Source organism: Castanea sativa, chromosome 4 (genome assembly GCF_040712315.1).
Source record: "Castanea sativa cultivar Marrone di Chiusa Pesio chromosome 4, ASM4071231v1".
Classification (NCBI taxonomy): domain Eukaryota; kingdom Viridiplantae; phylum Streptophyta; class Magnoliopsida; order Fagales; family Fagaceae; genus Castanea; species Castanea sativa.
In genome coordinates, this window is record NC_134016.1 from 26,905,780 (window position 1) to 26,923,776 (window position 17,997).

Below are 17,997 nucleotides of genomic sequence, written 5' to 3' on the forward strand. Positions count from 1 at the left end.
ACAAGAGAGTGTACTTTGGAGTGGTGAATTTCAAAACCGAGGATCAGAAGCACTTGGGAACACTTTCAATCTTCACTCCAATTCCACTAACGCCTAAGGTGTGTGGTCTCTCAAACAGTTAACAAAGGGAGAATGTTAAAGTGTCTAACACTCCTTACACCACTTCACAATAGGATTCTTACAATCCCTTTTATAGAAAAATCTATATGTTTTTTTTTTGTATCTAACTGATTATCTAATTAGGCTGGCCTTTTGGGCCTTTCCAATTGGGCTTAAGTGTGTGGCTTGGAGTGGTAAAGGGACCAATAAGACACTAGCTCCAATGGGCCTTGAGCTTTTCTATCAACTCTTGACAAGTCCAAAATTACTATTAACTATATTTAATACCATTATATAAATATAGTTGCACTCTAGGCCTTAGCTATAAATTATATCCCAAGAATTTATTGTGCATGCAATCCCTTTATAAAATATTCGTAGTAACACAAAGTCATGAATGTAGACTGCCACTTTGTAAATTACTACATCTTATCCTTGAGTACCTGGTTTAATCCTTTAAATTTATTCATCATATATTTATGAAATCCAATTCCATAAATATATACTTTAGTAACTCTTTACTAGAGTGGTTAGGCCCAACTCTTTGAATAACCAAGCTCATTAAACTTATCTCAAGGGAATATTTTATATCTTCGTTAAGAAACTATGAATTTCATCTTGAGAATATATGTTCCATTAATGCTAAATGTGGTTGCTCAACATACTGAGGTTTTGACCGTAACTTTATATCTCACTCCTAATATATCAAAGTAACCTACACTTCATGATCAGGTCCATTATCCTCTCAGGATTAAGAGTTCATGCAAATATAAGTCGTGAGTTTATTATTCATTTGACAGTCGTTAGGAGAATAATAAAACTCACAGCGGTTCAGTTCAATATGTCTTAACTCTTAAAACATATCAACATATCAACATACCAACTAGAAATCTTCATTCCATGATCAAGACAAATTATCTTAGTCGATATGTTATAGTTTTCGCAGATGAAATGCCAAATTTTATCACCGACTATGAACTAAAATTCTGAGTTTACAAAGAACTTGTGATTTATATCTTCTGTGACTAAATCATATAAATCACATACTATGCATCTCATGGACTATAGGATAATGTCTCAATATTCATGTTGCCATTATTTTTAGATAATAATAATAAAACAAATTTATTAAACACAATATTAAGTCATACATAATGTCATACATAATAACATACATAACATCATACAATAGGATTTAAGGGCACTAATCCTAACATAAATCACACCGCTACACAGCCCAATTGACCTATAAACAAATAGTCCCACGACACCTAGGCTGCACTTGTTTCAGTGTAAAATAATTTCCGAGTGTAAAATAATTTCAGGTGAAAATATTTTCAGGAAAGGAAAATATTTTCTACTGTTTGGTTGCATTTTAAAAATTATATTAAAAAATACTTTCAAGTGTTTGGTAACATTTTGAAAATGCAAATTTTCTTCTAGTTTCTCACATTTTCTCAACCATTTTCTCAGCTTCTAAACAAATTTTATAATAGAAAATTGCAATACATCAACTTTTAAACAAACAAAAATCAAAACAACACCATTCTCATATAAATCATTTAGTCAAACTGAGAGAGGGAGGAGGAAGAGAGAGTCATTGCAAATCGACGGAAAGGGAGAGGTAGATCGAGAAAGAGAGAGATCGGTGGTCAGTGGTCGGTGGGTCATGGGCGACGAGACCGGTCCAGCCGCGGCAGGCTTTGACGATGCGATCTCATGGCGCGATCTCGGCGGGACGATTTCGCCATCGCGATCTCGCCGGCGCGAGTTCTAGGGCGTGATCTCATGCCTTGATCTCACCGATGCGAGCTTGATGGCATGATATCGCTCCTCGATTTCGCCGGCACGAGCTCGACGGCGTGATCTCGCTCCTCGATCTCGCCGGCGTGAGCCCGACAACGCGATCTCGCTCCTCGATCTCGCCGGTGTGAGCTTGACGGCGGGGCTTTGGGTTGAGGACGACGATCTAGGCTTCACCGGCGTGATCTGACCGGATTCGGGGGTGGGTAGTCGGAGTTTGTGACTTTCCCTCTAGCTCTCTCTCTCTCTCTTTTCTGGTGTGAGACTCCGAAAAATGGGTTTTGAAGGTAAAATAAAACTGTAAATGGTTTTACGGGTGAAGGGGCTGTATTTTACGGTTAAAGGAAATCATTTTCAAGTTGACCATATTTTCCATGCGCATCCAAACGCACGTGATGGTGTAAAATAATTTCCTAAAGTTGTTTATAGCCGAAACAAACGGAGCCCTAATTGGATCACCATATTCATCCTTAATTTGGTCTGTTTAGTACCTGCTTTTAAACAATAATAATACTTTTGACACGTATTTTTATAACACTCAAACACGAATTTCTACAATACTGAAAACTAAACAATAATACTAGAAATCTTAAACTAAACAGGCCCTTAATTTTCAAAACTGCCAAGTCAACCACAATATCCATCATTGTCCATAGCAACCCTTGCCAACTCTGCAATTTTGATTTGTCATACCATCAACTTGAATTGTCATACCTTGACTAATTGAAATTTTATCGGATGTCCCTTGGAATGATATAGAGAAGATTGTATTTAGTGGCAAAGCCAAGATTTGAGTTGTAGGCACAAATATATATATATATATATATATATATATATATATATATATTTATATATTTATTTATTACTACACATTATTGTGTATACACATAATACACATATATCATACCCAAGATCAATTCAGACAATAATTCTTTTTAGAAAATCAGACAATAAAATGACACTCATGTTAATATTTTTAATGTTAAACTAGCTTTGTCACATGTGTTTCATGAGTGTGATGGGGTCTTTTTTTTGGTTTAGTATCATAATTTTTCATTCATTCATCTCTTTTTGCGCATTGAAAATCTGTGGCGAATTTGAGTTTGTTGAATGCTTAGAGATTTTTTTTGTTCAAAATAAAAGAGAACATAGAAGAAGCAAGAAAACACATTGTTTGTCTATTTAAATTTAAAAAATGATAAGAGATGAGTAGGAAAATATGGTGCATCTGTTTAAATTTTAAAAAAGATAAAAGATAAGGAGATTGTAAACTGCAAAAAACTTGGGTTTAGTGGGAGGTTTTAAGTATGAGCTTTTATTTTATGAATTATCCTATTTAATTGAAAATCTATAAGTGAGCGGGGAGGAGATACTTTGGGATATCCAAAACTTAGGCTCCGTCCGTTTGGGTGGAAAATAGGGAGGATGAAAAATAGAGGAAGGAAAATAGGGTGGAAAATACTGTTTTCCACTGTTCGTTTGGGGAAGGAAGATAGGAAGGAGAGAAAACTGGGGATAAAGTTTTCTCTCCGAGCCCACATTTTTTTTCTTCCAAATAGGAAGGAAAATCTGGAGAGAAAAGTGTTATGATAGCACTTTTACAAAAATACCCTCTTCCCACCTATTTTTTTTCAACGTTCTCTTCTCTCTCTCTCTCTCTTAACACGATTTGAACGTTCTTTTTTTTTTTTTCAACGTGACCTAATCTAATTTTTACATTATAATAATAAAAATAATAATATAAATTTATATATATGATGTGATATATTTTATATTATGTAATGAGTACAAATAAATTTAGTTCTTACCTAATATGTAACAAGGGTATAATAGTCAATTTATATAAATTACATTTTCCATCCTTCCATTTTTCTCTCCAACCGAACAAATGAGTTTTCTACGCTCCTACTTTTCCACCCCTCCAACCGAACACACAAGAGGGAAAAATAAATATTTTCCATCCTCCCACAATTTTCCATTCTCCCACTTTTTCACTCTTCCAACCGAACGGACCCTTAAAGTTCACGGCATAAACGGCTTGGAAGCCATTTAAATAGTAGTATAGATTACCCATAAAAGAGATTGTTTACTTTATGTTGAGTTTATTTATTGAGAGATGTTATGTTCACAATATTTTCACAACAAATTCTAATTGACAGATTTTTATTGGCTATTATTAGTGGAAAAAAAAATTCAATGGTAAGTTCAAATTAAAACCAATAACAATTAACTACCTAAAATTTGTTGTGAAAATGTTGTGGATGTAACACTTCTCTTATTTATTAAAATATTTTATATATGAATAAACCATGTTATATTTTTTCATATTCAAAATTCTACTTATAATTCTCATGTAATGCTTTTCACCAATATAGATTCTCTGGTCCTTTATTTCTCCTTCACAATTTTTTCTTCCTAAACTTTTTTATTATTATTTGTCTTTGCTTATCTGCCAAGAAAAATAAAGAAAAGTAAAGGAACGGTAGAATACTGAAACTTTATCACTTTCATAGTCTAATATAGTTAACATGTTGGAGAAGGAAAAAAAAAAAGTGAAACAATCCAAACAAACCTTCTAATATATAAGAGTGAAGTGTTAATTATTTTTAGAATTTGGCAACATTTTCATTTTCAGAAAAATCGACTATAACAAATTTAGTTATGCATACCAACAAACTACGCTACACAAAGTATGACAACATAGTAGAGTGAAGGAAATAAAAGAGAATGCAAGCAAATCTCACTAAACACCAATGGAAACACTACCAATAGCGATTGGATTTGAATGTGACTTCTCAAGTTTCCATAAACTTTCTCTGACTCACAAGGTCTATGTTTATGGGTGAAGAAAGTGTTTACAAACTCTCAATCAAAACAATGAAGAAGATGGAAAAGAGATGATAGATTGGTTTTCTCAAAACAAAGGTTCTCTCTTTTCATACACTCAAAGAGGATTTTTTTTGGATATCTCTCTTATGATTTCTAGGTTTTGTATCACCCTTATCAGAAGCCTTTGCCATGCTTCACAGCTGTGTGTGCTGGCAAATGTGCATTGGACAAGTACAGTCCAAAATTTGTCAATTTTTTCACAAAATAATCCCTTCAAGTACAAAATGTGGTCATTGTATATATTAATTTTAGTAGTGGTTTGATGGATGATTTCACTTCGTAGATTAGGGGTGAGGTTTGGAAATGCCTTTTAAGAGGACTTTTTGTAGAAAGTGCAACTAACAATAAAAGAAATAAGTAAAGAAAATTTTAAGTTATCAAGTATCAGGGTTGAATTCCAAATTATTTTCAATGCCATTGGATCTCAAGAAAGCAAATTATATTGCAAACAGATTAATTCAAAGCCTAATTCATATAAACAATGGATGCTTCGAAAGTTCACAGTAAATAAATTTAACCTTAGAATATCACACTTATTAGGATTAGTGTCCTTAAATCCTATTGTATGATGCTATGTATGATATTATGTATGACATGATGTATGACTTAATATTGTGATTGATAAATTTGTTTTATTATTATCTAAAATAATAGTAACATGAATATTGAGACATTATCATATAGTTCATAAGATGCATAGTATGTGATTTATGTGAAAAGTCACAGAAGATATAAATCACAAGTTCTTTGTAAACTTAGAATTATAGTTCGTAGTCGGTGATGAAATTGGGCATTTCATCTGCGAAGATTATAATATATCAACTAAGATGATTTGTCTTAATCATGAAAATGGAGATTTCTAGTTGGCATGTTGATATGTTTTAAGAGTTAAAACATATTGAACTGGACTGCTGTGAGATTTATTATTCTCCTAACGACTGTCAATTGAACAATAAACTCACGACTTCTATTCACATGAACACTTAATCCTGAGAAAATAATGGACTTGATCATGAAGTGTAGGTTACTTTGATATATCAGGAGTGAGATCTATAGTTATGGTCAAAACCTCAGTATGTTGGGCAGCCACATTTAGTGTTGATGGAACATATATTCTCAAGATGGAATTCATAGTCTCTTAACGGAGATACAATATATTTCCTTGAGATAAGTTTAATGAGTTTATTATTTAGAGAGTTAGGCCTAACCACTTTGGTAAGAAGTTACTAAAGTATATATATATTTATGAAATTGGATTTCATAAATATATGATAAATAACTTAAAGGATTAAACTGGGTACTTAAGGATAAGATGTAGTGATCTACAAAGTGACAGTCTACTTTCTTGACTTTGTATTACTACAAATATTTTATGAAGGGGTTGCATATACAATAAAGTCTTGAGATATTATTTATAAATAAGGCCTAGAGTGTAATTATATTTATATAGTGGTATTAAATATAATTAATGGTAACTTTGGACTTGTCAAGAGTTGACAGAAAAGCCCAAGGCCCATTGGAGCTAGTGTCTTATTGGTTCCTTTTGGTCCCACTCCAAGCCACACACTTAAGCCCAATTGGAAAGGCCCAAAAGGCCAGCCCAATTAGATAATCAATTAAATACAAAGGGAGAAACATATAGAATTTTCTAGAGTGAACAACAATAACACTATTGTGAAAAGGTGTGTAAGGAATGTTAGACATTTTGACATCCTCCCTTTGAAAACTGATTGAGAGACCACACATCTTGGGCGTTAGTGGAATTGGAGTGAAGATTGAAAGTGTTCCCAAGTGCTTCTGATCTTCGGTTTTGAAATTCACCGCTTCAAGGTACACTCTCTTGTTCTTAAATTTTGAAACATATATAGTGCATGTTAACATTTATGAATGAAGTAGATCCGTTATTTTTCCGCTGCGTATGATTTGTATGCGATACAAGCATGTATTTTTCCATCAACACTAACATGAAATTGGTTCATATAAGCTTAAAAACGGAGAACTTGATGAATCAAATTTCAATTAACTTATATGTAAGGTTGAATTTAATCAACCATGTGTTGGCTTTATTTCGTGCCAAATTTGCTTGTAATTCAGCATGAATAAACTCTGCATTTAGGTGGGAATAATATAAGAGTTGTGTGTGAGAGAGTGTGAAGAAACTCAAGTCGTGTGCATTCAAAGGAGTCTCACGACTTACTCGCAACTAGTAAGTCCCCTAAGTGCTACATGTGTGAAGTATGCAGGAAGCTGAAGAGCCGCGACAGCTGGAGCACTACAAGACAAAAAGTACAGTCTGGCCTAGCACTTAACTCGTGACTCAAACTCGCATCATTCTAGTCGCAAGGCCGAGTCATCAGAATGTCCTGTTTTGCAGAAAAATGACTTTTCGCATTCTTTTCATAACTTACTATAAATACACTTATACCCATGAAATGTAACATGCAGAAAAAAGAGTCTAATTGAGAGAAAAACCCTAAGAGAGGTTTCTACAACACACCTACCTCATTAGAGAGAGAGCTACTTATTCTTATAGTCTCTTCTCCTTCCCTCTCCCATTGTTATACCCATTGAGAGGAGATTTGTACCCAAACACTACCCACACCTATTCAAAGTGTTGAGAGTGTTTTTGGAGCTCTGGGAAGTATTGGAAGATGCCAAGGATGGTGGATGCAATACGAGCTTATTGCGGGATCCGGTAAGTTAGAGAAGACAATGTTAGGCTTAACCCTGTTGGAGCAAGAAGTTTGGAGGGCTTAAGTGCATCGGGTAGATTAGGCTTGGAGGGTCTATTGCTATTTATGTATCCCAACTGATTTTCTAGTAGATCATTTACCGCTTAGAGGTCAGTAAAGAGGTTTTTTGCTGAGTTCTTTGGTTTCCTCTTCGATAATACGTGCTAGTGTTTTCCTTGCATTTGCATCTCTCTTTTCTTACTTCTTAACCATTAATTGCTGCTGTGTTTGTGATTAATTATGTATTAAAGTAGTTTGCCAATTTGGGTATAGCTTATATTTATTATTCCGCACATACATTGTTTAAAATATAAGCTTGTGTTGGTAATTTTGAAATTGAGGTCTAAACATTCACTAGTGTTTTACACACCAAGTGAACTTTCATTATACAAACAAGATTAAAGTGTGCAGCAGGATTACAAGAAAATACATATAAGCATGAACACCTTTTAAAACCCTAACAATTATGAGATAATCTACTAAGTAACTAATACTACAAGAGAATGATTTCTTAGTATGTTAGTTTGTTAGTACTGAATATTGTCTTCTCTTGAAAGTGAGCCTTCTGTTTATACTTTAGGCTCAATAGTTTTAACGGTTGTTCCTTATACGTATCTTCCTTTCCTTGAGTTTCCTCGATTACTATTTTTTTTTTTTGGGGGGGTTTTACGTGTCTCTCCCTCCTTGGGCTTGAATGCCACTTATCACAAGGTAAGATAATGATCTGTAAGTGCATCAACTTGCTTCGAACCCACATCTCTTTGTGTGGTCTTTTTAGTTTTTAATATGATGGGTTAATAACTACCATGGGCAATTGCCGTATATGCTCCCACATCACTTTCAATGTTCCTGTGTTTCTACCATTTTAATTTTACTATCCCTTTCTTGTCACTTGTCACTTGTCACTTGTCAAGTTTATAAGAACAAAAGGAAAAATTAAATAATGCAAACAGTCATACCACGAGAGTTATAGTGTAATTTGCCCTTCTGTTTTCAACAAAGTAAAATAATTTCCAACACAAATGCATTGTATTGTAACCATTTTCCTATTGAATCTACCGAAAAACTTAGCATGCACGCGAAAAGGAACCGGAATTGAGAAAGGCACCTGTAAATTACTTACATTTTATGCATCGTGAACAAAACTTTAATTTCCTCATGAATGATTTGTTCATGATACTATTACTAATCCCCAACAACTTTAGAGGTACCACAATAAACCTTTAGATCTAACCAGCACTGTAACTAGCTAGAATACAGCCAAAGTCACCCAACCCCACCACTCTTTTTGGCACCTTTGCTCCAACTCCAACACCCACAAGGTCACCACTACCAACACCTTTATATCACACCCTCACACAACATCATAAAAGTTAAAGCAAAAGCAATAACCCACACACAACATACCACATTTTCCTCTCTCTCTCACACAAACACAACAAACAAAGATCCTTCCTTTGTACCAAAAAAATTATGTCCCTCAACCCACCTTTCTTTACTTTCTTCTTAGTTTTCTTCTTCTCAATTCTCTTGCCCACCTTTCTGGGTCTTCCCAACCCGGACCCGGCATCAATCCAATCATTTCTCCCAAATCCATCTCCACAAGCAACAATTCCTGCATTCCCTGAACAATCCAATGTAGCTGGGTGCCCATTAGACCTCCCAGATGAGCTTTTCCATGGCATAAACACTGCTTGTAGTGCCACCAATGGCCAGCTCCATCATAGCCGATGCTGTCCTGTACTAGCTGCTTGGCTCTACTCTGCTTACTCTTCCACAGCCCTTGGAAGAGCAAGTAGAGTTGGCAGCACAGCAAATAGTACCACCACATCCTATGACATGCCACTCCTGCCTGATGATTCAGAAACATGTGTGGAGGACTTGGGAAAAGCACTCAAGGGAAGAGGAATTGAGTTAATAAGACCCAATGAGACTTGTGACTTGGTGTACTGTTATTGTGGAATAAGGTTACACCCATTGAGTTGTCCTGAAGCTTTTTCAGTGAACCAGCAAGGGAAGCTTGTTGGGGATGAGAATGTGAAGAGGTTGGAGAAAGATTGCTTGAGTAGTAGCACCAATGTGAATGAATTCCCAGGGCTTGGTGGGTGCTCTAAGTGCTTGAACAGTCTCTATCTGGTAAGCGCTTGTTTTCTCTAATTGGTTAGTTGTTTCATAACATTCTCTCTTTCTTTTCTTTTTTGGTTCCGTCTTGTTTGTTTTGATTTGTACTTCAATGGGTGAAGACTGAAGAGAACGAACTCTTTTTCTGGGTTAGGAGTCTTTCTCAATGTTTGGTAATTGGGAAAGTTTGTCCTGCTTTTTCTTCATTTTGATTACTGTGTCAAACTCTAGTCCTTAGGTGTGATTATTCTAGACGCGCCATGAGAGCGAGTCTATTGTTTGTCGGGCTTTGAAGAATTTGATGATGGACCAACACTGCCTGATCTAAAACCTAGGAGCTGCCAAAATGGATGAATTATTAGATAAAGAAAGAGAATCAAAGTTTGCCCTATGTTTCTATTTCTAGAATATAGAAATAATATATAGCTCAAATTAGTTCATCAAAAAAATAAATACCTCAAATTATAGTCTCATAAAAAATAAAAAATAACCCCAAATTGTTTTGTATCTCATTTCAGCTTCAATGTAATTTCCTTTATAAAAAAATTAAAAAAAAATCACACATTGTGATGATTAGAAAACAAAAGGATGAAAAGAGAGTAGTTTTTTTCACGCGCTAAAACGCGAGTTGGAATGCATCTATAATTTAGGCCTACTGTTATTTTAACGGTTGTTTATCGGATTACCCGCGAGTTTCTCACTTTTTTTTTTGTTTTTTTCATAATGAGAAACTGTAGACAGTAACGCTAGACTCAACTCGCCAGCAGAGTTGTGTCTACCCTCACGCCTAATTACTCGTAACTTGCATCAATTATCTTTTTTGGGTTGAAACATGTATCAATTATCATACACTGGATATTATGTTTAATGGTTTTATTTGGTCCAAAGCCAGTTTAAACTTCATTCATTATAAATAACAAGTTCTGTGCAATCGTAACAGTGTGTGTTCTTGTACGATTTTATTTTTAACAGTTTAATGTAGTTCTTTTATTTAAAAGTTTGTACAGTGCATCATTTGTCCTACCAAATATGAACTTTGGAACTAAAGGCAAACTCATGAGATCTCATCCAAAACATATGTCGTAGCCTATTACACATCTTTTTCACTATTTTGCTGACAGTAGGTGACAAAAACGTGTGCAATCTAGTGTTTGATTTGTTCTTCTAATGGTTTTATTTTATTTTTTAATTTTTAATTGGCAAATTAATCTGGTTGTTAATTTCAAGTTCACTAAGCTTTTCAATATGCATTTTGTTTATTTATCCTGTCAATTAGTTTTATTTTATTTTATTTTAAATTAATCTAATTTTTCGTTAGTTTATTCATTTTTAATTATTAGTTTGAATTGCAAGATAGATTTGTACATAATTAAGAAATTCCCAATTTCTAACTGTTTCTAACCAATTTTTGGCATATTGCAATGACATTGTTAACATTTTTTAGTTGGTTTCTACATTTTGACCCTGGTCTCCTAAGTATACAGCATCAACATTCTTAGTTTCTTACATACTCATTGTTTTTTCTGTTCTTAAATACGTGTTGGTTAGATGATTTAATTCACTGTAAGAATAGGCTTCTATAAAGAACTGAATCTGCAGCTTTAAAATAGATTGTGATGTTGCACCTACTAAATTTTGGTCATTTAGAACTTCGTTCACCAAACATCTGTTTGTCCAATCAGTGGTCATAAATGATGTTTTCTAATTAAAACAATAATTTTATGTAGCTTAACAAGAAGAAAACTTTCAATTCAAGCAAATCAGAGGACAGGACCACCAAAATGCACAACAAAGATTGTCAACTAATGGGTATGACATGGCTCCTTGCCAAGAATCGAACGGCATACATTCACACTGTTTCAGCAGTCTTACGAGCTATCATGTTGAGCAAAGATGGTTCCAATCCCCAGTCATGCACTCTCAACAGCGATGGAATGCCTCTAGCTGTTGATTCGTCCGAAATCTCCAGTCATTCATCATCAAACACCCTTAGAGCACCCATTTTCAGTATGTTATCGCTTTGTTTGCTATATATGTTTTGCATTGTATTGTCCACCCATTTTTACTAGAGCTGTAGATTAGAAGCTTCCACTAGAAAGTTTTAACTGCTACATTTTGTAGTTCTTGTACTCTATTCTGTTCCTGGTAATTAATATGACGTGCCCAGTTTCGACTTTGTGTCTGTTGGTGTAATGTAGTGTAGGTAAATTGGAATGTGTTGGTTTTTGATTTGGGGTTTTCTGAGGATAGAAGATAAGGATTTTGGTCCTTTTTGAAAGAAAATCTTGAAGTGGGCCTCCAATAACATGTGCTATAGAGACTACTGCTTTGCTTTGGAGAGACCAATTGTTCATAAATGGTTAACTTGTTTGGTGTCATTATTTTGGGACAGTTGTGTGTCACGGGAAAATTTATGGAATGTCAACGTCTCCCATACAAATACAAGTCACAACAATGGACGGGTTTTTATCTTCTACTATGGTTTTTATATGCAGAAGATGAATGATTGGGTCATTGGCAAATTGGCTGCCAACTGGCCGGGACAAACAAAAATGTTCCATATCATTCGAATTTTTCACGCATGTTACGGTAGAGTGATACCATAATCTATAGGATTTTTTTTTTTTCAATTTATATATATTTTTTTATAGATATGGTAGAATTTAAACTGATGACATTCATTCCATGATGACTTCTCTTATTATCGGTTAAGACACTTACTACTGGCTTTCAAGTTTTCTCCACCACAGAAAAAGAGTGAACAATTTTTTTTTTCCTAATATTTTTAATTCTTGTCTAATTTTGTATCATGTGTCAAGGGCAATAAATGTGTCAAGTTTTGTCGAATATTGCTCAGCTTGACAATAAATATAAAATGTTCAAGTTTGGCTTAAGCTTAAACTAGGCTTACAAACTATGTTTGAATTTGAGCTTGTCAAAAAGTTTAAAAGCTTGAGCTTGGTTGAATTTATTAATTAAGTTGAGCTCAAGCTCAAGCTCAAGCTCAAACTCAAGCTGCATATCAACCTTTGAGCTAAAGATCAAATATAGGTATATTATCAAGGCCATTTAGTTTGAAAATGTGGTCCCTACTCCCAATTAATTAAATGCTTAGTAAAATATGAGTTTATTTTTCAAGATCAAATCAAATTTATTACCAAGCCTATAAAGCAGTCTAAGCTTGTATTATTTTTTATTTTATTTTATTGAGCCCTATTGTTCAAAACATTGTTCATGAGCAAATTTTTTTTTTTGCTTAGGCTCTCTTAAAATTAAGACTCAAGCTTGACTCATTTATAAAAAAACAAACATGAATAAGTTTTTTATCGAGTCAAATTCGAGTTGTTTATAAATAATTTGGTTCATTTATAACCCTAACTTATGTAATTTATTTATTTTAACTATGGTGCTAAGTGACCCATTAACAATTTTCAGCATGAAAGCCAACATGATAAGCTCATTCACCTAGGTAAGACTACTTCATCGTTATTACCACTGTTGAATATTTTTGTGGAAATATAGAATGCAACCTAATTTATATATATATATATATATATATATCTAAAAGTTGAAGCATAACATTTAATGTTACTATGTTCTCGTTGAGCCACACTAGCAGTTGTGTCATTACAATTCTTTTTCCTGAATTTCTCCTATAATTTTAAAATATTTTTCCTAAATTTTAAAATACTCTTAAAAGGAAAATGATTCCCAACCCTATCTCTACCATAAAGTCCAATCTTTATAGCTTTAAAAATTCAAATGACCTAACATTATAGTTATTAATATCAACATCAGTTATTTTTTAACTTTTTTTTATATTCATAATTTGATTAAGGTTCTTTTCTGAAAATCATCTAAAAAAAAGTGTTTAGGTGTTTATGTTAAATATGGTGTTCATTTTATTGGTCTGTAATTTAATTGCCACAAATGACCTCTATGTGGAATGGCACCTTCTTCTTTGGTTGTAAGAATAAGGTGGAAGCGAGTGAAATCGTGGATTTATATTCTACTAGATGCATATGTAAGTTTCTAATATACCAAAAAGGGCCTGTAAAGTTTCAAAAAAAAATGGACTTGAATTTAATTAAGGTTTGTTGTAAATCAAAGTCTCTATTCATAAGATTTTAATTGAACATTTACTTGTCTTGGTTCGAATTCAATCCGGATCTCCAACCTTTGTTGTTCTTGTTATTTAATATACAGTTTATGAAATTGAAAAAAAAAGACGTGAGAGAGGTTTTTACATATTCATCTATGTAATTTTTTTTTTTTTTTTGAAGTTCATCTACTTAATTTAGATGTTTATAACTACACAATTAAATAATAATTCACGCAAAATCAAAAACAGCAAAATTTGTCTATACATATTCATCATGGATGGTTATAACTTTACATTTAACTTTGCATTTATATATTCATATGCTTTAATTTATATATTTATAACTAAACAATGATATTTATGAATAAAATAATTAAAACAATTATTTTTCTACTCTTAAAAAAGTCACTAATTTTATTCTTAAATTTTTTTTACATGTCCATGGAAATTCATTAAAAAAAACTTTTTCTTTTTGCTAGAAAAAAAAAAAAAAAAAACTTTGACATACTAATAACCTAACCACTAAATATATTAACTTAAAAAAATTAAGGCCATTATTATTTCTGTTACCATCAAATCATTAATTGATTAAGACCAAACTTTATAAGTGCCTTTGTATTCCCTTGAAAAATCAGAAGAGACTAATGAAATTCTCTCCTTCTCCTCTCTATGTAGAAGCTTTTCTCTCTCACTCCAGGTGAGCTTTTTCTTTCCACAGGCTCTGGCACTTGGAATTCCAAGGAACATAGAATGGATTCAGACTTCATTGAGAAGCTACAAAAAATACAACTCACGGAGGAAGAGGGCGAAGTAGTGCAGATAAACTTAGCCCACAGAGAGAAGACTATTGAAGAATGTTCACTCACACTGTTAGGCAGATTTCTAACAAACCGACCATACAACCAGAGAGCAGCAAAAGCATTACTATGATCTGTGCGGAACCTTGGGAATGACTTGAGGATTGTGGACGTGGGGGAAGGGCTGTTTCAATTCCGATTTAAGCTAGAGAGCCAATTAACTTGGGTACTAGATAATAGCCCTTGGAGTTTCGACAACAATCTTTTGGTCCTTAGAAGATGGGAGAGGGGCATGACAGCTAACTCGGTTACCTTCTTAACCCTTCTTATGTGGGTTCAAGTGTGGGGTCTACCTTTTGACTTGATCAATGAAGAGGCGGGATGAGAAATTGGAAAAGGATTAGGCCATGTGTATGAGGTGGATAACAAGACTTTTCTTTCGGATCAAGCTCGTTCAATCAGAATTCGAGTCGGGATCTCTTTGGAAAAGCCAATTCATTGAGGGGTATGGGTTGCAAATCCTGAGGGTGACCAGGTACAAGTTGGTTTCAAGTATGAACGATTGGTTGGATTATGCTACCAATGTGGCAAATTCGACCATTAGGTGAAGGACTGCTCCGACCAGGGGACCTCACAGCAGGCCGAAAAACCATACAGAGATTGGCTGAAGGCGAGTTTTCGTCGGAAAGATATGGGATCAGAATGGGCCAAAAACAATGCGCCACCACCTACACCGGCGTCGAAACCACCCCTAAAGAGCTAGGGTTTCAATCAATACTCATGGTGAGGTGGCGGGTAATAATGATATTAATGATATTCATGGGAGGAAGGATAATGCCTCAACACATAATTAACCGCATCAAACTTAGGCAGTGGATTTTCAGGAAAACCGAGATGTTGGTCGTGAGGAAGTAATGAAGGAGACTTTAACTAGTGCGAGAATCTCGGGATCAGACCAAATTATTGGTAATAATGATAAGCAGAAGGAAATCACGGGCATGGAAATTACTATTGCAGAGTGTAGTAAATCACATACGTTGCAATCAACGTTCATTAACGTGCCTGTCACTTATGATGAATTAAACGCAGATGCTAATCACTTAATCCACTTAACTTAGCCATGTGAGGAGTCATCTGATATGGAAAAAAAAAATCATCTACGTGGGACAATGAATAACGCAACGTGGAAAAGAATTCAACGCACACAAAACAAACCCTAGCCACCAAAGCTTCTACGGCGCAAAGAGAGCTCAACCCAGAGTCAATGTTTGTGATGAAGAAGAGATCCAAAATTCCAAACAAAGAAAAAGAATGGAAGAAAAAGAAATCACAACAACTCAACGGTGGAGGCTGCTAGGCAGCTCGTCGAGAACAATGAAAATCATGCGTTCGAATTGCCGGGGACTTGGGAACCCACGTGCAGCAGATGTACTCTCACACTTAGTGCGGGTAAAAGCTCCAAAATTTTGTTTCTAATGGAAACAAAATGATATGTAGAAGAGATGAAGCGGATTCAAGTTGACTTACCCTTTCGAGGTATGTTCGTGGTACCTTGTATTCGATGCAGTGGAGGCCTAGCACTGCTTTGGATGGAAGAGATTGATTTGCACGTTCAAACTTTCACCCTAAATCATTTTGATGCTCTCATTAAGGATGACCTAGCCAACCCATGGAGATTGACAGGCTTCTATGGTTGGCCGGAGGAATAACGGAAGCAAGAATCATGGCAACTCCTAAAACATCTCCATTCTAGACATTTTGCCCCTTGGCTCTGCCTTAGGGATTTCAATGAGATCCTTTAATCTGAGGAGAAGAAAGGCGGGTTGCCTAAAAAATTGGCCCCTATGCAGCAATTTCGGGGAGCTCTCTTGCATTGTGGATTGGTGGATTTGGGTTACTGAGGTAATATCTTTACATGGACTAATGGGCATGATGATTTAGTGCAGGAACAATTGGATAGGGCATGCGCCACGATTGAATGGAGGGACAAATTTTCTCAAGTGCAAGTCACTCATTTAGAGGCATCCTATTCAGACCACAACCCAATTCTTGTTACTACTCACATTCGGCCACAGCTCACTATAAAAAAGAAAATACCACACAGATTTGAGGAGAGATGGGCCACTCACCCAGATTGTGCTAACATCATACAAATGGCTTGGGAATTAGATGTACCTCATGGAAGCCCAATGGCAAGGCTGTTTGAAAAAATAAAAAGATGCATATTTGCCCTTGTAGATTGGAGTTGAAATACCTTTGGATACTTAAAGCCGCAATTGCAAGAAAAATGAAAACTTAAGCTCCATCAAAAACCTCAAAGTCGAAATTACCAATATCATCCACCAAGATGAGCTCTTTTGGCGACAAAGATCCCAATCAATTTGGCTACTTGCGGGGGACAAGAACACAAAGTACTTTCACAACCGAGCCAGTCAACGCCGACGAAAAAATCATATCCTAGGCGTGTTTGATACTGAAGAGAGGTGGTGCGCTTCAGATGAGCAAATTGTCCAAGTAGCCGAATCATGCTTCTAGGAGTTGTTCTCTACGGCCCCACTAGAAAACATTGAGAGTGTCTTACAATCAGTTCAAAGCAAAGTCACCCCACACATGAATGAGAGCCTCACCTGTCTGTACACTGCTAATGAAGTCAGAGTAGCCCTTTTTTCAGATGCACCCATCAAAATCACTCGGACCGGATGGTATGTCCCTCTTTTTCTTTTAGAAATATTGGCATATCGTAGGAAATGATGTTACTCAAGCTATTTTATCTGTCTTACAATTTGGCCATATGTTGAAAAAAATGAACCACACACATATTGTTTTAATCCCAAAAAAGAAAGACCCCAAATACCTAGCAGACTATAGACCCATTAGCTTGAGTAATGTTGTATCTCAGATAATTTCAAAGGTTATTGCTGATCATTTGAAGCATATCTTGCCTAATGTGATTTCTGACTCTCAGAGTGCCTTTGTGCCAAACCGTCTTATTACTGACAATACAACAATTGCTTATGAGATTCTACATAGAATGAGATATAGAAGAAGAGGGAAGGTGGCCCACGTGGCGATTAGGCTAGACATTAGCAAAACCTATGACCGGGTGGAGTGGACTTTTTTGTAGGGTATTATGCAAAAATTGGGCTTTGATCAAAGATGGGTCAAAGATGGAGACAGTCACCACAGCCTTATATTCAGTCTTTATCAATGGGGAACCTAAAGGCCTTATCACTCAATCTAGGGGCATTCGGCAAGGAGACCCACTATCTCCTTACATTTTCCTTCTATGGGCTGAAGGCCTCTTGGCATTACTACATAAGGCAGCAGAGAATCGTGTGATCATTGGAATTATGTCTAGCCAAAATGGGGTATGCATCTCCCACCTCCTATTTGCAGATGATAGTTTACTATTTTGCAAAGCCACGGTTGGAGAGTGTGAACAACTATTGCAAAT

At 35.2% G+C, this 17,997-nt stretch overlaps 1 protein-coding gene across 1 annotated transcript; it reads left to right on the forward strand.

The window, feature by feature from the left end:
• The first annotated feature begins 8,714 nt into the window (after positions 1-8,714).
• On the forward strand, positions 8,715-11,815 carry LOC142631890 (putative GPI-anchored protein At4g28100). The gene is made up of 2 exons (XM_075806235.1): positions 8,715-9,659; positions 11,372-11,815. Exons 1-2 carry the CDS (start codon positions 8,997-8,999, stop codon positions 11,711-11,713), a joined length of 1,005 nt encoding a protein of 334 aa, XP_075662350.1. The 5' UTR covers positions 8,715-8,996; the 3' UTR covers positions 11,714-11,815.
• Positions 11,816-17,997: the final 6,182 nt, after the last annotated feature.

Excerpts from the sequence above, each read along its gene's own strand:
- LOC142631890 (XM_075806235.1), top strand. The coding sequence starts at position 8,997 with ATGTCCCTCAACCCACCTTTCTTTACTTTCTTCTTAGTTTTCTTCTTC. Across the intron at positions 9,660-11,371 it reads GCTTGAACAGTCTCTATCTG|CTTAACAAGAAGAAAACTTT; the intron begins GTAAGCGCTTGT and ends AATTTTATGTAG.